General features: G+C 41.4%; 1 protein-coding gene across 2 annotated transcripts in view; it reads left to right on the top strand.

Moving 5' to 3' along the window:
* The first annotated feature begins 4,489 nt into the window (after nt 1-4,489).
* Nucleotides 4,490-27,264, top strand: part of samhd1a (SAM domain and HD domain 1a) — a 38,891-nt gene continuing 16,116 nt past the window's right edge. Inside the window, exons 1-6 of one of the 2 annotated variants that reach the window (XM_088333063.1) lie at nt 4,490-4,858; nt 8,577-8,643; nt 13,641-13,719; nt 17,617-17,777; nt 19,614-19,729; nt 21,686-21,756. In XM_088333063.1, coding sequence (XP_088189189.1) covers nt 4,678-4,858; nt 8,577-8,643; nt 13,641-13,719; nt 17,617-17,777; nt 19,614-19,729; nt 21,686-21,756 — 675 coding nt within the window. In that variant the 5' untranslated portion in view covers nt 4,490-4,677. The remainder of the gene's footprint in view (nt 4,859-8,576; nt 8,644-13,640; nt 13,720-17,616; nt 17,778-19,613; nt 19,730-21,685; nt 21,757-27,264) is intronic. The other variant, XM_088333062.1, reaches the window with a different exon arrangement.

Below are 27,264 nucleotides of genomic sequence, written 5' to 3'. Positions count from 1 at the left end.
GGATAAAGTGCTCCTTCCAGCGCGGAAGGCAGTTGGCTTCTGTCATGATGAGGTTGCCGTCTGAGTCTTTTACCAGGGCTGTCTTTATGTGTGGCCCGCTAGGGGCTTAGCGTAGTAGACTGAATACGCGGCTCATGTTGTTGTTGGCCGTGGACTCAAGCTGTTGGGCTTCTGCCTGCCAAAACCTCTCCCTATCTTCAGCGATGGCCACATTGCGCAGGCGGTTCAGTCTCCGATACTCCGTGAGGTCGCCTCGGAGCCGGGCCTCACGCTGCTGGTCTATGATGTTTAGTGTCTTCTCTGATATCCAGGGCTTTCTCGGGGAGGATCGCGGGCGTCCGAGGACATTGTGAGCAGACTGGAGGACACTTTCCTTGAAGGCCGCCCAGTCTGTCAGCTTGTCAGGAGCTGGGACATCGAGAGTGCGGCGGATGGAGCAACTGAAGTCTCTGGCAATGTTGGGGTCGCTGAGTCGGGACGAGTCGGGGCGAGGCAGAGTGTTGTGCTGGTTGGCTCGGAGCTTTACCTTGAGCTGGGCCACCAGCAGACGATGGTCTCTGTTGCCAAGCTGTGCTCCTCTGAACACCCGGCAGTTGGTAGCAAACGACTTCCAGCGGCGTGATATCAGGATGTGGTCCAGTGCCTTCCTGGTTCTGCCATGTGGGCTGTACCACGTCCAGTGATGGATGCGTTTCCGGTGAAACCAGGTGTCAGCAACACAAAGTTTGTTTTGGTGGCAGAGGAGGAGGAGGCGGTGGCCATTGTCGTTTGTTGTGCTGTCAACGAAGGTGGTACCGACAGGTGAGCCGGGGGATCGATCATTGCTGGATAGAGTAGCGTTGGCATCAGTGAGGATGATGGTGACGTCGTGTGGTGGGGCTTGGTCGACAGCCTGGTGGAGTTGGTCAAAGAACGCGTCCTTCGCATCAGCGACATCGGTGGGGGCGTAGGCGACGCTCACTGTCATCCTGCCGTGATGGTGGAGGAAGCGAGCAGACAGTAGTCTGTCGCTTATGGGTGTCCAGCTGATGAGGGAACGCCGGAGGGCTTTTGGAATGGCAAGAGCCACACCGTAAAGGCCGGTCCCACTCTCGGGGCCACTACAGATGTAGCAATGGTTGCCAGCTGTTGTGTCACCATTGCCTTGCCATCGTACTTCACAGAGCCCTGCCAATGTGATGTTATAGCGACAGAGCTCTCGGAACAGCAGGGTGGCAGCTCCGGGGCGAAGAAGTGTCTGGACATTCCAGGTGGCGACACGGGTCTTACGACGAAGGTCGATCCGTACTCGTTGGTCGGGGGCAGGCTGGGGTCCGTTACCGTGTTGGTCAGTCCAGCTTCTTTCTCTGGTCAGTTTCGTAACAAAGGGGGTTTCTCCTGGGTGAGTTAGCCCTCCGCAGGATAGTCGGTTGGTGGGGCTGCCACCTCACAGCGTACCGACACACTCGGGTCTTTGTTTGTCTGGAACCTAGCCCGGAGACCGGCCCGCCATGGGTGACCCTACCAGGAGCAAGCTCCCGACGGTATCGCTCTCCAGGGTCACTGGAAAACGCAAGCCCCCTCGCCGCATCAAGGCCAGACCCATCCGAGGGGGAGTTCTTTCTACAGATTCTTAATTGGATTGAGGTCTTGACTTTGACTTGGCCATTCTAACACCTTGATATGTTTTTGGTGAACCATTGCATTGTAGCTTTTGCTTTAAGTTTTGGATCGTTGTCTTGTTGGAAGACAAATCTCCGTCCTAGTCTCAGGTCTTTTGCGTACTCCATCAGGTTTTCTTCCAGAATGGTGCTGTATTTGGCTCCATCCATCTTCCCATCAATTTTAACCATCTTCCCTCTCCCAGCTGAAGAAAAGCAGGCCCAAACCATGATGCTGCCACCACCATGTTTGACTGTGGTAATGATGTGTTGAGGGTGATGAGCTGTGCTGCTTTTACACCAAACATAAAATCTTGCATTGTTGCCAAAAAGTTTGATTTTGGTCACATCTGACCAGAGCACCTTCTTCCACATGTTTGGTGTGTCTCCCAGGTGGCTTGTGGCAAACCATAAACAACACTTATTATGGATATCTTTAAGAAATGGCTTCCTTTTTGCACTACTGGCAGTTCTTTATAGCTTGCCACTCCTTGCACATTTGCTCTCTGCACTATTGTACTTACAGCGTTATTGTTACAGTGTTAATGTTACTGTTTACCTGACTTGTTAACCTGACTGCCCATTTTGCACATCTGGTTAGCTACTCCTCTTGCACTATCGGCACTATGGTAAAATTCTATACGTAGCCATAATACAATACAACTTTTACTTATATCTGTACATTCAAGGAAACTGTGCGGGTCAGATGTATCGACATTTCGTTCTGTATACACGTGTACTAGAATGACAATAAAGTAGATCTGAATCTGAATCTGAATCTTTTTGCCACTCTTCCATAAAGGCCAGATTTGTCCAGTTACGACTGATTGTTGTCCTATGGACAGATTCTCCCACCTCAGCTGTAGATCTCTGCAGTTCATCCAGAGTGATCATGGGCCTCTTAACTGCATCTTTGATCAGTTTTCTCCTTGTATGAGTTGAAAGTTTAGGGGGACAGCCCGATCTTGGTAGATTTGCAGTGGTCTGATACTCCTACTATTTCAATATTATTGCTTGCACAGAGCTCCTTGGGATGTTTAAAGCCCGGGAAATCTTTTTGTATCCAAATCCAGCTTTAAACTTCTCCACAACAGTGTGTTCCACTTCATGATTGTGTCCCACTTATCGTTGATGCTTCACAACAAATTACAGTTGTATGTCTTTATGTTTGAAGTCTGAAATGTGGCAAAAGGTCACAAAGTTCAAGGGGGCCCAAATAGTTTAGCAAGCCACTGTATATGATTATTTCTTTATCTTGTTTTGCAAAATAAAAATAAAACATTGTTACAACGTTATGCATGGGGGAAAAAAGTCTTAAAATATCCTCTAAACACTGATTTTGAAATATAGTTTGAAATGACAGTGTTAAATTTCAATGCACTTTGTAATTTGATTAATTGTTCATAAATGGTTGTTTTATGTGACTGGCTGGCAACCAGTTCAGGGTGTAGCCTGCCCACTGCCATAGGACAGCTACGATGGGCTCTAGCACCCCTGTGACTCTCCGGAGGATACGTGGTGCAGATAATGGATGGCTGGATGAACTCAATTTTTATATTTCTTAAATTAATTTTACATAATAAGAGCACTTGTTTACGTTGACAATAAAGTTGAAATGAAAATTGTTTTTTAAAAGGAGCAAGTTATGATTGATTTCCCATTTACAAATATTGCCTTAATGCAGGGGTCGGGAACCTATGGCTCGCGAGCCATATATGGCTCTTTCTATGAGTATCTGTGGCTCAGAGACCAATTTGATTGCATGCAAAATTTCTCCATCTTGTTCAAAACCGGAGTTGTCTATCCTATCCAGGTACACGTAAAGCCAAACCAAAGCTATATTCAAAGGCAACACTTCGCAGTATATATAGGGCACGTTTTTCACTACAATTTACAGTCAAGGTGTCACACAAAAAAAGGGGGAAAAAAACTCGTTTTGGCTGTACAGCGCTAAAGAATCCTTTATTTAAAAGTTCACTATATAATCTGTGTTCAGTGTTCAGATACTTTATGATGAATCCACAGAACTGTAAATACGCCAAAACACCGGAAGAGAATTTAGTTATTTGATTGGGTGAGTGGGAGGGATGGGTGGAGCTATGCAAAAAGTACAAGCATTCCCTCCCATATCTCGCCAAATGTAAGCACATAAGGCTCCCTATTCTCAGAATGTTGTGACTTTTTTACAAAATAAATGCTTGCATCTGGTTTTGAAACCAATATTTATGAAAAAAAAGGTCAAAAGGAGTTTAACCGATCTTGAGTAATTGCAAGAAAGAGACAAGTTTAAAGTGGTCTGTTTGTTGAATTTGGGACAGGGGCTCTGGCTTTATTCTCTTTTCATAATTTTTTATCAAATCATCAAAAATAAGCTTGTTAAGCTTTTGTCTGGGGCGCCGGTTTAGCAATTTAGTAAATTTGTCTCATAATATATGGTGTGGCTCTTTCCCAAAATAAAATTAATATTTTTTGCTTTTATGGCTCTTTGAGTCAAAAAGGTTCCCGACCCCTGCCTTAATGGAAACGTTGACCCGACCAATGTGGCCGCCACGTGGCAAGCTAGGTAGTGGGTTGCTCCAGATAGTCTTCTGTACATTACTGTGGGAATTTTAACACCGGTTGTAAATGCGGAAGTGACGTATGCCAAAGTATCTTACTTAATACTCGTTTGAGCAGAGCAGTAAAATTCGCACTTTCAACAGTTTACGCTTGACAACAAAGCTATACACTTGGTTTGAAGTCGAGAAACAGGGGTCTGAAACAACGCGTGTTTAAAAAAAAATAAAAAAATGACCCTATATTTTAGATTTATGAATCCCGCAAGCATGTCTTCTCAAAAAGGGTGGAAGCGGAAAAGGCGGCGTCTATTTCAGAGGTGCTGGGTACAAAGATATCAACAATGCATGTCTCCTCGTTCGAATGACAACTTTGACCACATGTATTCTCCATTTGCACTCAAACTCGCCAACGAGCACACATTTTGTTGAGTCATATTCTAAAACAAAAATAATCCCTCCAACTATCGCTCAATATCAACATGTCAAGCCGTAAACGAAATTCTCCGATGATCCCGGAAGATCAATTCCAGACTCCGAAGAAAAAAGGCTCAGTGGACCGACACCGAACTCCCGAATTGAACTTTTCTCAATGGGGGATCGAAAAGACTTGTGACTACTTAAGAGCTGAACATCTCGGAGAATGGGAGAACCTATTTCGAGGTTTGCATTTGATTGCCCTATCTTATAAATCTTCGACATCGTATTTTATGTTGTTTCTCCCAGAAGAAACTCCATTACGAGTGTAGGCCCATCGAGTAATTAATACGATTTTCATTCGACATAGGGTAAATGTTGTTCATCTTTTACAACTGGGGGTTAGGTGTTAGTAATGTACAGAAACATTGTTATTAATTCGTTCTGAACTGCAGGTAAAAACAAACAATAAAACAACTCAATCATATAAACTAAGTAGTAGTATACACTACTATACCTGTCAATCTCAGTCAATTAATTATTATTCTTTTAACGATTACTATTTCCCTTAAGCGATTTTAATCCTGTTAAACAACGCGACACCTATATAGTCTTTACATGACAAATTATGTAAAATATGTAATCTGTGTTTTTTACCAAATAATTAACACCAAACATATTTAAGCATAGGGCGGCACGGCGGCTGATTGGTTGGCGAGTCCGTGACACAGTTCTGAGGTCATGAGATCAAATTCAGCTACCAGCCTTCCTGTGCGGAGTTGGCATGTTCTCCCCATGCTTGCGTGGGTTTCCTATGCACACTCCAGTTTCCTCCCACATTCCAAAAATATGCATGTCAGGTTAGTTGGCCAGTCTAAATTGTCCCACTGCCCGGAAATAGTTGGGATGTGCTCCAACACCCCAGCGACCTTACTGAGGATAAGCGATGCAGATGACGGACGGATAGATGTTTTAGCATTCTTCTTGGTTCTCTTCCTTCTTGCAGTTAATTTAGTTTTGCTTAGACATAGCAGTGCAGGATTTTACAGACTTCATTTGCTCTACATATGATGGTAAGGCGCCCGCTTTGAGACTGGGAGGTTCGGGTTCGCGCCCCGGCCGAGTCATTCCTAAGACTTAAAAAGTGGTCGGCGGCGCCCTCTCTTGGCTGCGGCTGCATCGGGTCAGGTGCAATCGACATTTCGTTCTGTGTACATTGTTACACAGAATGACAATACAAGGAAATTATTATTATAATATTATTATTATTACTCTTTAACAGAAATTGTCACAACTAGTGGATACTTAGTTTAAAGTACAGTGGCTTGCAAAACTATTTGGCTCCCTTGAACTTTGTGACCTTTTGCCACATTTCAGACTTCAAACATCAAGATTTACAACTGTAATTTCATTCAACAATAAGTGGGACACAATCATGAAGTGATTTTACATTTAAATTTAACATATTGGGTAAACATGTTTCCAAAATGAATTGCTGGGTAGAATAGAGATAGACTTAATCTACTAATATGTCAATACTTACTTTATCAGGAAAAACTTTGACGACAATAAATTCTTATAAGCACAAGAAATTGCAAAAAGTTTTATTGAGTTAGTGGATGTTGTGTGAAAATACGTCACAAAACAACATAAAAGTCATACAATACTGAAGGTCACACATGCCTTAGCAAAAATAAAAATCACTCATACTTATCAAATGGTGTTATTTGAAATAGACACATTAACATATACTGTCAATTTTAGCATGTATCAACAATTTGAATGTTACGAAATGAAACGGGATGGGAAAAGGATACATTTCTAAGGTGTGTGCTTCTTAAAACTTTCAATGGAAAAGATTGCCCAGGCTCAAAAAGGTAGCAAAACTGGCTTGACATACAATATAAACATAAACGACCCTTAGCAAAAAGTACTCTCTCCGACATTTAATGCTGTAGCACAAACTCCTATAAAAAGCATATAAATGCAGAACATTTACTTGCTAAATGTTTATTTGCTATTAAAGGTTTCAGAGCGGTATTACATTTTCATTTGATGTACAGTGCATCCGGAAAGTATTCACAGCGCTTCACTTTTTCCACATTTGTTATGTTACAGCCTCATTCCAAATTGTATTAATTTAATCTCTTATCTCAAAATTCTACACAAAATACTCCATTATGACAATGTGAAAAAGTTTTTTTTAACTTTTTTTGAATTTATTAAAAATAGAAAACTAAGAAATCACATTTACATAAGTATTCACAGCCTTTGCTTAATACTTTGTTGATCCACCTTTGGCAGCAAATACAGCCTCAAGTCTTTTTGAATATGATCCCACAAGTTTAGCACACCTATCTTTCGGCAGTGTTGCCCATTTTTCTTTTCAATAAGTCTCAAGCTCAATCAGGTTGGATGGGAGACGTTTGTGCACAGCCATTTTCAGATCTCTCCAGAGATGTTCGATCGGATTCAAGTCTGGACTCTGGCTGGGCCACTCCAAGACATTCACGGAGTGGTTCTGAAGCCAATCTTTTAAGATCTTGGCTGTGTGCTTTGAGTCGTTGTCCTGCTGAAAAATGAACCTTCGCCCCAGCCTGAGGTCAAGAGCGCTCTGGAGCAGGTTTTCATCCAGGATATCTCTATATATTTCTGCATTCATTTTTCCTTTTATCCTGAATAGTCTGCCAGTTCCTGCTGCTGAAAACATCCCCACAGCATGATGCTGCCGCCACCGTGCTTCACTGTAGGGATGGTATTGGCCTGGTGATGAGCGGTGCCTGGTTTCCTCCAAACATGGCGCCTGGCATTCACACCAAAGAGTTCAATCTTTGTCTCATCAGACCAGAGAATTTTGTTTCTCATGGTCTGAGAGTCATTCAGGTGCTTTTTGGCAAATTCCAGACGGGCTTCTATGTTCCTTTTACGAAGGAGTGGCTTTCGTCTGGCCACTCTACCATACAGGCCTGATTGACGGATTGCTGCAGAGATGGTTGTCCTTCTGGAAGGCTCTCCTCTCTCCACAGAGGAACGCTGAAGCTCTGACAGAGTGTCCATCGGGTTCTTGGTCACCTCCCTGACTAAGGCCCTTGTTCCCCGATCGCTCAGTTTAGAAGGCCGGCCAGCTCTAGGAAGAGTCCTGGTGGTTCCAAATGCAGGGATCAGAATGGAGATTTTCATTTTCAGCTGAAATAGCCAGGGTCCAGGAATAAAGCAGGGCGGAGAACACTCAACTATGGGCCTTTCCAAATCATGTCCAATCAACTGAATTTACTGCAGGTGGACTCCAATTAAGCTGTAGAAAGATCTCAAGGATGATCAGTCGAAAAAAGATGCACCTGATCTCAATTTTGAGCTTCATGGCAAAGGCTGTGAATACATATGTAAATGTGATTTCTTAGTTTTCTATTTTTAATAAATTCAAAAAAAAGTTAAAAAAAAAAAACTTTTCACATTGTCATAATGCAGTATTTTGTGTAGAATATTGAGATAAGAGATTAAATTAATACAATTTGGAATGAGGCTGTAACATAACAAAATGTGGAAAAAGTGAAGCGCTGTGAATACTTTCCGGATGCACTGTACATTTTGTCTTTGTAATTGCATTATGAAAAGATTCTTACGCCCATTTTTAATCTGTTTCAGCAAATAAATATCTGCTCCAAAATATCCGTTATTGGCCTCCTCTTAAGAGCAATTATCGGTATTGGCCCTGAAAAACAGATATCTGTTGAGCCTTACTGTACAGAATATATTTTCGGGGGGTAAAAAGCAGATATTTTTATGTTGAGCTGTACTCAATTAGGTCACTCGCTTATGGTTTTTAATCTTTGTTTTAGATTTATTTAACATGTTTTAATAACAATAATAGAATCCACCCAACTACAGCCCACAACCAAAAATATTTCCTTTTTTGTGGAAAACGCTTAAGTTGACAGGTATTGTGTCCCGTTTTTCTCGCCAGAAAATAAAATCACCGGCATTGTGTTACAATGTCTCCAGAAGGACGATCTGGAGAAGATGGGAATTCAGTAAGTCTATTTTCTTTTCTTTGTCTTGTTTTTACAAACGTAAAAGTGTTCTTTCAGTTGGTCCTGTTCTGTCCCTCGTAACCTCAACATCACACGGATCGACAACACATCCTTTGAAATAGGTGACTACAGAAAAAAAAGTATCTCTTTTCTGTAAGATTTTGGGCTAAATCTATTTTGGTCGGTTTTAGACATGATTTATACCAGGGGTCTTCAACCTTTTTTCAGGCGTCAAGATACTTTTGTTGCTAATTAGCGCAAAGGGCATTGGTTTGATATGAATTTCTGAAATAGCAGCTTAGATAAATGGTTTGCTAAATAGCTAAAAATTTGCCGTATACTTCCCTAGAAAAGTAAACTGGTAAAAAACTAAAAGGGAGCTACATCTCTAGCTGAAAAAAGTAAAAAGCCAAACAAATAACCAGATAGAGAAAAAAAACACAATATAGTTAGCTTAGAAAAGGGACCAAAATTTGGCCTGATTACTGACAAAAAAGAAGATATTAGCTAGATATCATGCAAAAAATATTAAAAGCTTGCTACAAAGCTAAAAAGGTGAAAAAGTAGCCAGATAGCTAGCTAAAAAACATTTGCTTTACAAAACCCATCGACATACCTGTCAACCTCCACGGCTCCATGCCCTTACAAACTGTCGTATTTGTGTATGTATATATATATATATATATATATATATATATATATATATATATATATACAAAAACTGTCTTATTTTCCCTTACAAAATACAAAAAAAAATCTTTGGTGTTTTGTTATATCATATAGATCAGGGATGTCAAACTCAATTGCACAAGGGGCCGAAATTCAAAATACACTTAAGGTCGCGGGCCAACCAGGATAAACATTTATTGAACACACATAAACTGAATGTTTTTGGAACATAAATATGAATAAAAACAGACAAGATTATTAAATTTAAACCATAAATCACTTATACAGTATTATTTTGCTGTAAATAAAAATATCTTGTTAAATTATACAGCTTAGAACTTAACATAAACAACTTAACATTAAAATTTCATTCAAATTCCTTTGCTCCATGTCAACGTATATATTAAAAAAACGTCATCGTCATCTCGAAGCAACGAAAATGATCCCAAAAGATTTAGCTCTCTTTAATATACCTCCTGTCAAAAGTAGAAATATTGAAATGCCTGATGTGCTTACCTTTGGCGCAGACGGAGTAGGGCGAGAGATGGGAGGGAGTGCTTGCACTTTTTGTATAGTTACACCCATCCCTCCCACTCACCCAATCAAATCACTTTAAGTTCTCTTCCGGTGTTTTGGCGTATTTACAATTTTTTCCGTGGATTCATCAAAAAGTATCTGAATACTGAACACAGATTGTATTGTGAGCTTTTATATAAAGGATTCTTTAGCGTTGTACAGCCCAAACAAGTTTTTTTGGTGGGACACCTTGACTGTAAATTGTAGTGAAAACGTGCCCTATATGTTCTTTAAAGTACTGCTTTAAAATTCAGCTTTGTTTTGGCTTTGCATGTATCTGAACATGATCAACGGCTCAAGTTTTGAACGAGATGGAGAAAAATTGCATGCAATTAAATTTGTCTCTGAGCCATAGGTACTCATAGAAAGAGCCATATCTGGCTCGCGAGCCATAGGTTCCCGACCCCTGGTATATAGTATAGTATACGCGTATATATGAAGGAATAGGTACAGTGACTAAAACGTCAGAATATAATTACCAGGGATGAGACGGCCTTGTTCATATTGACGGGCCATCAATAACAATAACGTAAAATGGTTTTGCGGGCCTGATATGATTACACGGCGGGCCGGACGTGGCCCGCGGGCCAGGAGTTTGACACATGTGATATATAATGTAACATTTTATATATATATATATATATATATATATATATATATATATATATATATATATATGATACAGTTTGTTGTGAGTGTGTACTAAGTTGCTCGACATGAATTAGGTTTATTCCAAATAAGTTCAAGAATTAAGGTAGCTTGGACGTTGTAGAAGGAAAAAATACATGGTGTGTGTGTGTGTACATTTTTAAGCCTGGTGTATCTCTTTAGGGCATTTTGAGACCACTGAATGTAATATAAATTGCTGTATAATGTAAACATAACAGGTTGGTATCATCCTTAAGAGCACACAAAGTCATATCAGGAATATTTCCAATTTAATCTTAATTCAAAAAGCCATGGCACATTAATTAATTCACACACTCATTCAGTCCATTGTTTATTCACTCACACTGCCATTGAGCATTTAATATTTCTTGCCTTTGTAACGAAAATTTCCATAGCTCTTCCAAAAGTAAACACCTCAGGGCTTGGTCCATTTATGGAGACTCTCAGGCAGGCAGCAAGGTGTTCTCCTTTCAGTCTGTTCCCGAGGTCTGATTTGACCTATAAGAAAACAACAATTAGTCAAAATAAATTAAAGTGGGAGGTCTTTGGAGCACACATTTGTACTCTCCTTTACTTGACAATTATGTACCTTACATCCACACCAAATATTATGCATATTTGGCACACCTGTCAGCACCTCTAGTCATGCCCTTACCCTGTTCATTGTGGAGAGGTCCCTCTCGCAGTTGACGCTGGAGACTGGAATGACCAGAGCAACTCCTGCCAAGTGGCTCAGTACTGGGTAGATTTGTCCCCATTCGTCGCACACATCAGCTTCTTTTATTGCTTCTTTGTTTTATAAAATCTAAATTGTCAACTTTGCAATGCGATCGGACACTCGAAAACCATTTTTATACTTATTAGCGATTATTTCCTTTTTCAGTCCAATCGTTTGCCTCACTGTTTTCCTCTTAGCCTTCCCTTTGTCGCTGTTGTTCTTGGGACCCATGTTCAAAAGCAACGCAAAAGCACAAACCAGGAAAAAAATAACTTTGAAAATGACGTACCCCCCCATTCATTGACGGTCCGAATAGAGGTGGCGCTAAAGCTAGGCTAACTCGCACCGCCGAGTTCGTCTCGGCTCCACTCGTTACGGGACAAATCTCATTCAAGTCGACTATTTTCGGCACCGAATTGTGTCGACCATATGCATATATCTATATGTATGGATATATATATATATATATATATATATATATCCATCTATCCATTATCTGCACCGCTTATCCTCAGTAGGGTCGCGGGGGTGCTGGGGCCCATCCCAGAGTCCTCAGGCTCTGCTTCCCCAGAGGAAGACGTGTCGGTGGGATTGAGGAGGTCTCTGAAGTACTCTGCCCACCGATTCACAACGTCCCGGGTCGAGGTCAGCAGCGCTCCATCAGCACTATAAACAGTGTCGATGGCACACCGTCCCGTCCCCCCCCCCCAATGATGCCGGATGGTGGACCAGAATTTCCTCGAAGCCGTTCGGAAAGCGGCTTCCATGGCCTCGCCAAACTCCTCCCATGCCCGAGTTTTTGCCTCGGCAACCGCCGAAGCCGCATTCCGCTTGGCCAGCCGATACCTGCCAGCTGCTTCCAGAGTCCCACAGGCCAGGAAGGCCTGATAAGACTCCTTCTTCAGCTTGACGGCATCCCTCACCGCCGGTGACCACCAACGGGTCTGAGGGTTGCCGCCGCTGCAGGCACCGACTACCTTGCGGCCACAGCTCCGATCAGCCGCTTCGACAAAATGGAGGCGCGGAACATGGTCCACTCGGACTCAATGTCCCCCGCCTCCCTCGGGACATGGGCAAAGTTCTGCCGGAGGTGTGAATTGAAACTTCTTCTGACAGGAGATTCTGCCAGCCGTTCCCAACAGACCCTCACAACACTCTTGGGTCTGCCGGGTCGGGCCGGCATCCTCCCCCACTGTCGAAGCCCCTCTCTTCACCCGAGTGTCCAGAACATGCTGCCGCAGGTCCGACGAAACGACGACAAAGTCGATCATCGAACTACGGCCTAGGGTGTCCTGGTGCCAAGCTCAAATGTGGACACCCTTTTGTCTCAACATGGTGTTCATTATGGACAAACCATATATATATATATATATATAGATATATATATACTGTATATATATATATGTGTATGTATACATGCATGTGTATATAGTTAAGCGTACTGGTAGGCCAAGGAAGACATGTAGGCGTCAAGACAAACAACTAAAGGCCATCTGTATTCTTTTCCTCAGAATAGAGTGATTCCATACTTTTTCCCTCTGCTTGGTCTATAAAGGTAGCATTTGCCGACCACCACAAAGTTTTTTTTATTCATTTCTGAATGCCAAGGAGTTGTACTGTTTAAAAATGTATTTTTTTCCTCATGACTTTTATCTGAGTTTTTTCCACAGAATAAAATGTCAGAGTGAGTACTTGTCCATGACCGATGATTCCATACTTTTTGTTAGGGGTTGTATATGTTTATATTGTACGTTGAGCCAGTTTTACTACTTGTTTTGAGCCCCTGGAGACTTTTCCATTGAAAAATTTAAGAAGCACTCACCTCATAATCTTATCCTTTCCCCTTCCTGTTTCATTTCATTCAAATTGTTGATACAAGCTAAAATTGACAGTATAAGGCAATGTGTATAGTTTAAATAATGTCATTTGATAAGCATGAGTGAATTTTATTTTAGCCAAGGCATGTGTGACCTTCAGTCTTTTCAGTGACTTTTATGTTTCGTGACGTATTTTCACACTACAACCACTACCTTAATAATACTTTTTGCAATTTTTTGTGCTCATAAGAATTTTTTGTCGTCAAAGTTATTACTGATAAAGTATGTATTGATATATTAATTAATTGATTGATTAAGTCTATCTCTATTCTACCTAGCACTTCACTTTGGAAACATGTTTATTCAAAATGTTAAATTTAATCGTAAAAGATGAATAACTACACTAAAGAAATTGATTTGTGTGTGTGTGTTACTTTTTTCTGAATATAGCATACATTTAGAACCAAATTGTTTTAAATTTGAATAAAGACATATTTCAGACCTAATCTGAATGGATTTTCATCTTTTTTTTCAAATCTTTTTTTAAGGCCACTCGGTGATCGACTGCGGATCATGAGCAGCTTGGAGAAGTTGTGGCGCATAGAAGAGGGTCCTCAAACAAATAAGGTTCATCCCCACCACATTCCTCACTGTACAAAACAGCTAATTGTGTCCTTAGAAGATTTCCTCTTTTTTAAAGCCTTCATTGTTTTACATTGTAGTCACTATCTTTGGTTACAGCCAATGTTCCCTCTAATTTTCCACGGGTCTGAGCGTTCACACAAAGCCGGTGAGCAACGCTTGAAACAACAGTGAGCAACAGCAATCCCAAGTGTGGCAACTAAGTCATTATCAAACATGTCCAAAACTTGACATCAAGTTACATTTTGCTGAGTTTCCGGCAATGCAAAGTTATTTTTCTCTTTTGAATGAATTGACTCGTGTACTATTGCAAAGGTTGTACAGCCTACAAACGTAGTTTGTTCTTACAATTCTTTCACAAGATATCCATTTCTTTTTATTTCCTGATAAATTTTGTCGCATAATATTAACATTTAGTCAGTTGTAAGATACAGAACTGTACTTAATCACATTTTTTAGTGGAAGTACAATGTTGGCAACAAGATTCACTTGATTTAATTGGAAATTATTTGAATGCAGCACACACTTTTTAAATTTCATTTTTCATTTCTTCTTTTTTCCGTGTTTTTTTTCTACTTTTTTTTATTTTTAATTCCTTTAAAAAAATCTCATTGTGTTTATTTTTTCCAAGCTGTTACTTTTTTCTTTTGTTCTCCAATTACTTTTTTCCTACATTTCTTTTTTTTCTTTTTTTTCTGGCTTTTTTCTAAAATTTTCCTTCTTTTTTTTTCTCTTCCTTTTGTTTCTTTTTTTTCAGCTTTTCACTACGTTTTCATTATGATATATTTTTCTTTTTTGTTCTATTCCCCATTCCTTTAAGTCATTTTGTGCATAATTTTACATAATGTTTGTTCATGTTGGGATTAAAGACGCAAAAACAACCTGAAGAGCCGTTTAGGACCCGAAAGAGCCAGTTCCTTTTCGTGAGCCGAGCCGAAGAAGCCGGTTCTCGACAAACTCTACTAACTTTACTCAAATTTGTTCTACTTCGACTCGACTTCAAAATACCGCATTTAGGACACAACGTCAGGGGAACCCGTGTATTTTTACCTTCATGCACTTTGACTTAAGTCGCTTCTTAATTAGTAATTTTGAGCCCTCATTTTTGTGCGCTGGCTAGATTTTCTTGTGCGCTGAGAATGTGCAAGCAGTGCGCAATTGCGCATGCGCGCAGTTTAGAGGGAACACTGGTTACAGCCATCCAACTTGCGAAGGGCAGCCATTTGTGTGCCTTTTTTCGATTTCTTGATAATCGCCATATTCCTTTTCAGGGTTGTCATGTTTTTGCTTTTAAGCACCCCTGCAAGCCTTGGGTCTTAAGTAAAAAAAATACAGTATGCAAAAAATATAGTATTCTGTTGCACTAACCCACAAAGTCTTACAAAACTGTAGTGTTTGTAATGATGCAATATGGCGAAAATTTGCAAAGTACCTCCCCACCCCTTCCTATTTTTGACATGTACTCTGAGGCCCCCTGCTCGATGAAATGGTCGACAGGGGGTTAACACATGTGCTCTTCAATTTAGGCTTCAAGAATGAAAAAAGAGCCTCATTGCACGGCATAAATTTGCTCTCTAGGACTCCGCTCTCAGTAAAAGTTGACTCTAACTGGAAGAAAAGTTGCGCTTATTCGCCCCTTGCTCAAGGCTGTAGTTAAAAGGGGATACAGACGCTCCCCTACTTACAAACATCAGAAACAAAGGTTTTTTTTGGTGGGGAGTCTAAAAATATCCGGACATTGTTTTAAGTTAGATTTTGTATTGGGTTCACCTTTTTCAGAGTACATGACATTACTGTAGTGCTTCTTTCCGCCGCTAGTTGCGTTTGGAGCTGTGAGAGATCACCCAGCATCCACCCCGAAGTGAAAAAATCCGCTTCCGCTTCCTAATTTGTATGTAAACTCTCCTTCACCTGCTCGTAATCCACCAATGTAGCGTGTCGTTTTGTGTGGGTAATAGATTGCTCCTCATTCATGTAAAAATACTCAAAAACACTTATGGTCTCTTAGTAAACACACCAAACTTCAAAACTAAACTCTCGTGCTCGCCTACTCTCGCGAAATTCGTCGCCCGACTAACATCATTCATGCGCACCTCACATTCTATGCTTACACTATCTCCAGCGCACTAAGAACATTGACATTTTTATTGTTTAATATCTCGTGCATCCATTTAGTTTGGTTGGTGTAAATTGTTGGCAAGCTGTTTCTTTTGAAATGAACATGGAGTAAGAAAGCTTTATGCAGTTGGAAAAATGTTCAGAACGCTTTTTTTCGGCCACTTTTTACCATGGAGGAGGACCTCTTGAAGCGCATACCCCAAAATTAACTTGAACTAAACTTTATTTATCTTTAACAAGCCTTAAACATATGTATATAAACCTTAAACTGTTATTGGTCCATCTAAATGCTGTGACTTGTTCTCAAAAATTGCTCTGAACATTGACAAATGCAACATCACCCAGAGTGACTCAGTCAAAAATTTAGGTGTCACGCTTGACCCCAATCTGTTCTTTCAAACACACGTTAAGATTATTACTAGGACAGCTTTTTTCCATCTTCGCAACATTGCTAAAATTCGCCCTATGCTGTCCTGGTTGGATGCAGAGATTATAATTCATGTGTTACCTCCCGTCTTGATTACTGTAATGCACTACTCTCCGGTCTCCCGAAGTCCAAAATCAAGAGCCTGCAGATGGTACAAAATGCTGCAGCGAGGCTTTTAATTAAGACAAGGAAGTTTGATCACATTACCCGATTTTAGCTAACCTGCATTTGCTCCCTGTTAGCCTAAGATGTGATTTTAAGGTCATGTTGGTATTATACAAATTCATGCATGGACCTGCCTCCCTCATATCTTTCAGATTTAATTTACCCCCTATGTTCCGGTCCGGAGCCTTCGCTCTAAAAACTACTAGTGATCCCAAGAGCCAAGAAGAGAACCGCTGGTTCAAGAGCATTCTCCATTCGGGCCTCGGTGCTGTGGAATGCTCTTCCCTATGAGTACTGAACTTCCACCTTAGTGGAACTGTTTAAATCAAGGCTTAAAACACACTTCTATTCTATAGCTTATGAATGACCTATATTTTATGTTGACAATATCTGTGTATTATTTGTTATTGCAACATCCATTGCAGCCTGATTATCCTGTAAGGGGGATTACCTCATGTGAGGTCCCTTCTCAAGGTTTCTTCATTTTGCTCATGATGAAGTTTTTGAGTTTTTTCTTGCGCAACGATCTTAATCTGTAGTCTGTGCAGCCCTTTGAGACTCCTTGTGATTAAGGGCTATACAAATACACATGACTTGAGATACAAAAATATAGCACTGGAGCAACTTACGAACAAATTCAATTTACGAACCATCGTCCTGGACCTAACTCGTTCGTAAGTCGGGTATCGAAGCCACATAGTTGATTTTCAATTTAGGCGGAAAGAATGGAATAAAGAGCTGTCACGCTTGACACATGTGCTCTTTCAATCCCGTGACTTCAGCAGTAGTTGACTGTGGATAATGGATCACATTTACAACCACGCCTTTCACTATAGGTGGGTCAGAACGGCACACCAAAAGACAAAAGTGCCTTCTACCACTCCCGCTCACATGAATATGGGATGAGGATAATGGATTGTGACCACATAATTACAGTTCATTTTAGGCAAAAATACAGTAACAGCAAAAATAAAGCCGCTACGCCTGGCAGAAGTGCGCCCTGCCAGTCCCCTTCCCACAGCAATACGCAATCCGTTATAATGGATCGCAGCCGCACAATGCAGTTCAATTTTTGGGGGACTGAACGTCAAAAAAGATCTGCCAGGCCCCACTTGTACGGATATGCGAGTGGATCACCATGAATGGTAACCGTTCAGTGTGTTGTTTTTCAGGTGTTAAACGATCCCATTCACGGGCACATGGAATTCCACCCGCTGGTTATCAAAATCATCGATACGCCTCAGTTCCAGAGACTTCGATTCATCAAACAGTTAGGAGGGACATACTTCGTCTTCCCTGGAGCGTCCCACAACCGCTTCGAGCACTCCATCGGGTGCGTGATGCAATATCAGCCTCAAATCTCATTTTTATTCTGGACAGATATTCAATTGTAAGTGTTGATTTATTTATTTTACGCATCTCTTCTTGTAGGAAAGTCAAATAATAAATACGGTATTCTTTGATTTTCACGTTTTATCCATAATTACCAGTATTGATTGAAATTCTGCAAAGTAGGAACTGTGCTATACAGAAATGATTTATTTTTCACAGGGGTTACGTTCCTAAAAGAAGAAGATAGACAGGATCCGTAAGGTGGAAAACTTTATTTTTTCAGTTAAATACTCTATTATACACCGAAAGCAAAGAACAAACAAATTTTACAGGCTCAAGCAATTGTTTGACAAAAGTACTCTTTTTATTTTTACCCACCTTTTATACACAATTAGCAGTGGTGGGATTAATAATAATAATCACAATGATGACAATCAATAATTATTATTATTAACAATATAATATTGTATTACTTCTTTGAAGTTATTGGAGAAAAATTGGCAAATTGACTTTGAAAGTCTTTAAAAAATGCTTGAATTTTGCTGTGGAAAAGGTGAGTCGCGAAACCGTGAAAAGTAAACAACGATATAGCGAGAGATTACTCTATATATATAATTATACTGTAATGTCTCGGTACTACACTCTTTGTACTTTACGGCCTCAGTGCATTGGAATTTGAAAATATTCCAAGATCCATTATCCCTGATTACATGTTGCTGAGAGCAGAGGCCAACACAGTGCACTTTTATTATGCCTGACATTTCTTGTTTGCTATTCCGGCCCCAAACAAAGCGAACTGCACTCATGCTGCAATCCACAATCCCTGATTGCATATTGCTGGAAGCAAAGGCCGACCAAATGCTTTTTTGCCAGGCATGTAATCCCCTTTTTGATGTGGTATCCACCAAAAAGTTAACTGCAGTCGTGAAGCTGCGATCCAATATCCCCGATCGCATATTGCCGTGAGCGGAGGCTGCCGGAGCATACTCATGCTCTTTTTGTGCCATCAGTTCTGCCTGAAATAAACAGCACTCAAGTAGCTCGAGCTATTATCCCAAACTCAAATTCCTGCATGAAGGGCCTGGCGGCTCTTGTTGCCAATAGTAAATTTCTGCCTAAAATGAGCTGCATTCTCTTTTGATTAACAGCAGCTAGCATAAGAATGGATGAAAATAGTGTCTGAGATGACGAGCAGCTCTTTCTGTGCCATGATTTCTTCTAAATAAATTGCACTCGTGTAGCTGCAATCATATTGCTGAGACTAGCAGAAGGCACTTTTGTCAGAGGGCATACTTTTCTTGCCTGCAAAAAATGAAATGTATGGTTGCAATTCATTATCGCTGGCAGAGCGCTTTTTTTTTTCCAGTTCAGGCTGCTAAAGGATGCCATTGAGGCTCGCCTTAAATAAACTTGACTGTTAAAACCACAATCCATTGTCCCCAGTTGACTATTGCTGTGAGCAGGGGCCGAGAGAGCAAATTTGTGTCATGCGTGGCAGCCTTTTTTCCATTCTTTCCACCTAAAATGAACAAACCACCTGTGTGTTGAAAACCGAAATGCCCCTAAGTGTATTTATTCAACAAGGTAGAAATAATGTAGCATCTAAGATTTTTATAGTTTTTGTCATGATTAACCAAACGAAAGTGGAACGACTTTGCTTGCAGTATTTGCATTTTAGATCCCTCAACCGTTTTACTACTTCTGTATCAGTAGGGTGTCCGACAGTTTTTTTATAAATTCAAACCCTTTTTCATTATTTAATGAGAATCTGATAGATTCAACACTTACTACTAGTCTTAATAATACACTTATTACACTCAATAAATCAATGTTTCAGAGTGGGCTACCTGGCAGGACAACTTGTGAACGCCCTAAATGAGAGGCAACCGGAACTTCTGATTTCTCCGCGGGACATCCTTTGCGTGCAGATTGCTGGGCTCTGTCACGATTTAGGTAGGTTTACCTCAAAAAGGGTATATGGCTCAATCCCATTACTTCCTCTTTCCCCTGTGCCTACTACTTCTTTGGTAATAGCAAGTGAATGATTACTAATAAGTAACCTCCTGTTTACCACTTTTTTACTTTAAGGTGCATTTGTTGTGATGTAACATAGGCGACAATTTTTCTTTTTTTTCTACAATTGGAACTGGGTACAACAATAAACCATACTGTTTAACTTGCATAGGAAATAAGAACAAGTCAGACAAGTACTGTGCACCACTCTTGTTTATTCTTCCACTTCTTCACCGCAATCACCTCTTCTGCCGGTGTGCTTTTCCTTGTCCTGCAACAGCTTCTGTAGGAATTTTTTGGCCAATGCATGTGCAAAAATTGTTTTGTTCCTTTTATTACGTTTAACGTGCACTCACTTTAAAGCACAAATGTTGAAACGTGTTTTAACAATTAACTAGTCAAGTCAAGTCATTTTTAATTGTATAGCCCTTAATCACAAATAGTCTCAAAGGGCTTCACAAGTTATTACATATAAGAAGTTTAGGTTATTCGTATGTTATAGAGTAGAAGTGAGTTTAAAGCTTAGATTTAAACATTTCCACTGAGGTTGCAGATCGGATCTGAGGGGGAAGAGCATTCCACAACACCAGTGCCCGGATGGAGAACGCTCTCGAACCAGCCGAACACTTCTTGGCTCTTGGGATCACCAGGAGACCGGCGCTTTCGGAACGAAGGCTTCGGGCCGGGAAATAGGGGGAAATCTGATCTGAAAGATATGAGGGGGAAAGTCCATGTATGATTTTGTATAGTAATAGGAGAACCTTAAAATTGCATCTTAGGCTAACAGGGAGCCAATGCAGGTTAGCCAAAATTGGGGTGATGTGATCGTACTTTTTTGTCCTAGTTAAAAGCCTCGCTGCAGCATTTTGTACCAGCTGAAGACTCTTGAGTCTGGTCATCGGAAGACCGGAAAGTAGTGCATTACAGTAATCGAGACGGGAGGTAACAAACGCGTGAATTATGATTTCCGCATCCGACTGAGAAAGTATAGGACGAATTTTAGCAATGTTTCGGAGATGGAAGAAAGCGGTTCTAGTATGATGTGGCAATTGTCGATGTTCACAGCGGTTTTAGAGAATAAGTCACGGGACTTAGATGGACCAATAACTAACATTTCAGTCTTTTCAGAGTTAAGACGCAGGAAATTGAGTGACATCCACTCTTTTATCTCAGTGAGGCAGGCCTCCAAATTTCCACAGTTTAGTGTGGCAGATTCCTCCATCGGGAGATAGAGTTGAGTGTCATCTGCGTAGCAGTGGAAACTGATATTATACTTGCGAATAATATCACCTAGTGGAAGCATATAAATGCTGAAGAGAAGGGGGCCAAGCACTGAACCCTGCGGAACACCACAGGTAACACTAAATGGCTTGGTAACTATAGTGTTTGATTTGCAAAAAAAATCAATGCAGGCAGACATCTTTTGGAAGATATGTTCCATAGCATATGACTATTCAAACAAATTGGTAATTTGACAGAAAAAGAGTCATTTTTGCTTCAACGGTCGAACAAAAATGGGAAATCCTATATTTTGGAATGTGTAGGAAGGTGTGAAAGTACACTAATAGTTCAAATGGGGAAAAAGTGGTATTCGGACACCCATCCCGAACCGAAAATGGTCCGAGTAATTGGTTAATTTCCTCCCACGACTGTTTTAGCTTGTAGGTAATGCAGAGGGGGCGTGGCTAAGGAAAAGATTGGGTGCTCCAAGGCTCACTCGTTTAAAATTGGCTTTTGAACTTCAATCTTCCAGCTAACTCAACGCATTGCGGAGGATTGGGACGTTCTTAAAATCATCCTGGAAATGCATTGCTATTGTTAAGATTCCGGGGAAGGAGAGTAATGGATTGAGCAAATATGTGTAAGAGACTGATGACTTGTGTACTTCACCTTTAGGACATGGGCCTTTTTCACACATGTTTGATTCCAAGTTCATCCCCAAAGCACGCCCTAATTGCACTTGGAAGGTAATTTTTCCTATTATTTGAATCAATAGGCTTTTAAAATCAATGAAATATATTCACACCACTAGGTATCGCTATCTTATACACGCGTTTGGCTTTTTTGAACTCCTTTAGCTCATGGGCTACATGGGGGTCTTTCCAAAGCTGACAATAAAGTTGGAATTATGAGTCATAGATGTAAGATTCAGATACAAAACAATTAAGAGTTTTCTGACAATCATTTTTAGCCTTCACCAATATGTAATTTCTTGCAGTACTTAAACACTGTGCATTAGAAAAGAAAAACAAAAATTAATTCATTTTCACGACAGTTAATTTAACCCATGTAAACTGGAAATGACAAAAATGGCAAACAATAATTTACGTGCAAATGATTAAAATGACCGATTTAATCATTTGTGTCTTTTTCTTATTGTTCATGAAAATGTATACTTGTATTTGGGATATTCTCGTTAGGATTTCAGATTTATTATTGAAAATGAGCTACAGCTTCTTTCAACTTATACAAAGACACCCTTATGCAATTTTTTTCATTTTGTATTTTTAATTCAGGTGCTTACCCACAATTTCTAATCACTGGGGGGAAACATGTGTTTTACTTGCAAATGCTGCAGTTAAGAGAGAAATTCACGCAAGATTCGTGAGTGCAATTGCATTTTCCTACACAGCTTATAACCTCCCGATGTCTGCTTCTTTTCATGTTCTCTGGTTGATAAATGGTTGTCAGCAAATACAGCCGATGTAGGCATCGTCTGGATTAGTGCCTAGCTGAGGCAACATCCAGTGGAAATTGATGTGATGCAGGGTCATATTTGTCTAGTGCTTTGCTCAGCACTGTCTCGCTGGCTGGATTCAGAGTTTGTACGGGTGTTTGAAATCCTTAAACGCTTTAATTTTAAGGTTGTGTTTTTCTATCTACCCTGGTCATATCCCTCAAGAGAGATGACTGACGGCAGACATACACATACAAAAACAAAGAAAATAAAAGGAAAAAAGTAGCAAAAAACACACACAAAAAATTTTTGGACCATGGCCAACACAAATGCCCAAACACTCAAACAAGTTAAGCACCTCGGCACCCAAGTTGGTCATGCTTTCGTCCCTCCAGATGAAACGGGACTCAAGAAAGCGGCCATCTCACTCGGGTCAGGGTGACACAACACGCTCTTCTGTTCAACAGCAGGGCCCGACAGCTTTCACTGGTTTACCCCTGCCGCATCATACAGGTGCCTGTCCCATCCCTTAGGTCACATCCAAACATCCCACTATCCTTTTACAACACCTCTCCACTCATTCCTATCACTTACAATGTTGTGCTTTTAAGGTAGGGAAAAAGCTTGGAATTTAGGTAAAGTGCTTGAAACGATTTCCATTGCCATTTTTCGCAACAAATATAATTTAATTTTAGATCTACAAAAATAATAATAATTTGTGAAACAATGTTTGCTTTTTACACACTAAACAAATTTGAAGTCGAACAACTACACGAAAACCCTGAAAATCGAAACAATACAATAAAAAATAAAAATATTAACTCTTCTGTGCTACTTGAAAGAAACATCTCCTGGATGCAACTGGGACGCATCATCAGTGATGTATGTATCCTGGGTTCATTAAGTGTTTCGGGTCTCGCAACATCAGACACTCTCGCCCAGGTGACCCAGCCGAGGTTGATCAGGCCTCAACTTGCATCCCAGTAGCAGTCCACGGATCTGCCCTTTTGAGCCAAAGCCACCTGGTGGCTTTTTCTGCAGCTTCACTATCGGATTTATTGGCTTTCTTCTTGGCTACCCCTGTCACACCCAACCGTCCTAGGACTTTGCAGATCGTCCAGCAAAACCCCTGCAGCCGACCTCTATTGGCTCCAATGTTCTCTCTAATTTTCCACGGGTCTGAGCGTTCACACAAAGCCGGTGAGCAACGCTTGAAACAACAGTGAGCAACAGCAATACCAAGTGTGGCAACTAAGTCATTATCAAACTTGTCCAAAACTTGACATCACGTTACATTTTGCCGAGTTTGCCGCAATGCAAATTTTTTTTCACTTTTGATTGAATTGACTAATGTATTATTGCAAAGGTTGTATGGCCTACAAACGTCATTTGCTTTTACAACAATTCTTTCAAAAGATTTCCATTTCTTTTTTTTTCTGGTATCGTTTGTCACATAATACTAACATTTTTGGGGGCTTATTTAGTCGGTTGCACGATACTCAACTGTATTTAATCACATTTTTTAGTGAAAGTACAATGTTGGCAACAAGATTGACTTGGTATAATTGGAAATTATTTGAATGCAACACAAACTTTTCTTTTTCCCTGTTTTTTTCTAAAAAAAAAAAAAAAATTAATCCCTTTTAAATAAATCTCATTGTGTTTATTTTTTTCCTTGCTGTTACTTTTTTATTTTTGGTCTCTATTTACTTTTTTCCTTTGTTTCGTTCTTTACTTTTTTTCTGTTTTTTTTTTTTCTTAAATTTTCCTTCTTTTTTCTCTTCCTTTTGTTTCTTTTTTCTCAGCTTTTCACTACTTTTTCATTTTGGTATTTTTTTCTTTTTCGTTGTATTCCCCCTTCCTTTAAGTCATTTTGTAGATAATTTTACATAATATTTGGTCATATAGGGATGAAAGAAGCAAAAACAACCTGAAGAGCCTTTTAGGACCCTTTTAGTGAGCAGAGCCTAAGAAGCCGGTTTTCGAAAAACTAAGAACTCACACACGCAGTTTAGAGGGAACATTGCGCTGGATAGATTTTCTTGTGCGCTGAAAATGAGCAGGCAGTGCGCAATTGCGCACGCGCGCAGCTTAGAGGGAACACTGATTGGCTCAAAGAAAACTTTCCATCCCCTGCCCCTGCACTCCTCCACCAGTTTCTGGTACTTTGCACGTTTCCATTCATTGGCTTCCTCAATGCGCTCTTCCCACGGGACTGTGAGTTCCAGCATGATCAGGTGTTTTGAAGTCTCGGAGGTGATTATGATGTCTGGTCGGAGCGATGTTGCTGATATGTACTGGGGGAACCTTAGTTGTTTCCCAAGGTCGACATGCAACTGCCAATCAGAAGCAATGTGGAGGAGTCCTGATGTTGTCTGTGCACAAGCCCTGGGCTTCTCTCCTGCCTTGATGAAATTAACTGCCTTGCTTGTGGCCTCATGGTGTTTGCCTGGTCATGGCACTAGCGATAGCGACCATCAGCCAGGGCCTTTGGGCAGCAGCTGAGGAGGTGTTCCAAGGAGCCTCTTCCAGAGCAAAGGGGGCAGGAGGGTGTCTCGCTCTTTCCTCACACGTGAAGGTTCGCTGGGCTTGGTAGGACATCGTACACTGCCTGGGCAAGGAACCGGACACGGTGGAAGTCTGCTTGCATGATGCTTGACCAGGTCACTTTGTGCTGCAATGCGTTCTCCCACCTTGTCCATGCTCCCTGCTTCCGGAGTCCGACTGCCCTGCTCAACCGCTCTTCCTCCACACCTGCTCGGACCTCTTTTTGGAGAAGATTGTGTCTCTCCTTCCCTTGGGCTTGACTCACTTTGGTTTTTGGAAAGAAGTCCAGATCTGCTCTTCCCACTGCCAGGACCCTAACCAGTGTCTTCTGCCTCAGTCATGACTCTGCCACCTCCACTTCCTTGTGAGCTCTCCACTTCCTTCCGGTTTTAACTTCAACCCCGGCTGATGACACCTTGCTGTCCTTGGAATTCCTATACTGAAGAGCCTCTCTAGTACGTGCCACCTTGAACTCCTCAATGAGCCCGCTGAAGGGTAGCTGGACGGTATTGCTTGTCCCGTACAAAGCAGCGCTGGTAAGGCTGCGGGGAAGCCCCAGCCACTTCCGGAGAAAGTTACTGATCTTCCTTTCGAGGATCTCCACAGTTGATATTGGTATTGCATAGACTAAGAGAAGCCACAAGACTCTGGGAAGAATAGAGTGCTGGTAGATCCAGGCTTGTCCACCTTTGTGAGCCATGTTGCCAACAGACTCTTGGATGGCAGCAGTCTTTCAGAGTTGAGTCAAAGAGTTTCCCCAGGCTCTTAACCGGTTGTTGCGAAATGGTTGGGATCTCAGTTCCAGAGATCAAAAACCTGAACTTATCCACCACCCTCCCCCTCTTTAGAACCATGGATCTTGACTTTGAGGGCTTGAAGCTCATTCTCGCCCATGTTAAGAGTCTCTCCAAACCTTGCAAGACCCATCTACTCCCAGGGACAGATGTGGTGATGGTAAGGTCATCCATATATGCTCTTATGGGAGGCTAGCGCACACCTGATCTGGATAGTGGCCCTCCACATTCCACTTCTGCAGCTTTGACTACCATATTCATTGCCAAAGCAAAAAGGTAACGGATATAGTACAACCCCTTATTATGCCTTTCCCAGGGTGATGCCAGTCTGATCTTACTGATGTTAGTGAACCTAAGCCTGAAGTTGTCATAATAATCCAAGATTAGGTGCTTTATCTTGTTGGGAACGTGGTGGAGTTGTAGTGCAAGCTCAACTAGTTTGTGTGGAATGGACCCGTAGTCGTTAGTCAGGTCCAAGCACAACACAGCAAGGTCTCCTCTGTTTTCGTGGGCTTCTCTGATAAGTTTTGTGACTACCCCAGTGTGCTCCAGACAGCCAGGACCTCCAGGAACCCCACCCTTCTGGACGGAAGTGTCGATGTAGTTGTTCTTAAGGAGGAACTCTGTCAGTCTTCGGGAGACGATGCTGAAGAACACCTTCCCTTCCACACTTAATAGTGAGATTGTCTGAAACTGGTTGATATTTTTCGAGTCCTCCTCCTTGGGAATCCAAACTCCCACAGCAAACCTCCACTAGTTGGCCACTCTCCCTCTACACCAGATCACTTTCAAAGTCTTTCACAGGTGCCGGAGAAGCACTGGGCAACGCTTGGAGACAAGGTAGGATCACCACTGAGGCCCGTTGCAGATGCTGACCTGACTGCCTTGATGACCTCTTCAACCTCCTTCAGGCTCGGCTCCGTCACCTTGAAGTCCTCTGTACGTGGGGCTGGGGTGATGAGAGCTTTGTTGGGACTCAGCTCTTCCCTCATTGGGTCAGTCAATGTGTTGTTAAGGAAGCCGTTCAACTCCTCTCTTGCGCACTCAAGTCGGCCACTTCACTTGTCCCCAAGCAACCGCTTAGGAAAACGGAAGGGATTGGCAATGAAGGCTGCCCGCTTTCTTGCCCTTTCCTTTCCTCGTCTCCTATGCCCCTCTGCTCTGTGTAGAGTTGTCAGCTTTTTCCGCAGGATGTCACGCAGTTTTCCCAGGGGTTGCTTCTCCTCCTCAGCGGCTCTCTTGAACTGTTTCTTAAGGGTTCGGAGTTCCTGGCGCAGTTGTTGTATCTTTGTGGCTCTGCGGTTCATGGTGTCGAGGGTGGTCTTGGTTTTTCCCTCTTCAGTCCCGCGGAATCTCTGAGTCATAGCTGGCGATTATGGTGGTCATCACTTAGAGTCTGCTGTCAACATCTCCTTTGGCTGTGGCTTTGATGATTTTGGACATGTCCTCATCAAACT

The sequence above is a fragment of the Urocampus carinirostris genome, chromosome 3 (genome assembly GCF_059441175.1).
Source record: "Urocampus carinirostris isolate Australia breed hairy pipefish chromosome 3, RoL_Ucar_1.0, whole genome shotgun sequence".
Classification (NCBI taxonomy): domain Eukaryota; kingdom Metazoa; phylum Chordata; class Actinopteri; order Syngnathiformes; family Syngnathidae; genus Urocampus; species Urocampus carinirostris.
This window is presented reverse-complemented; position numbering and strand designations above follow the sequence as displayed.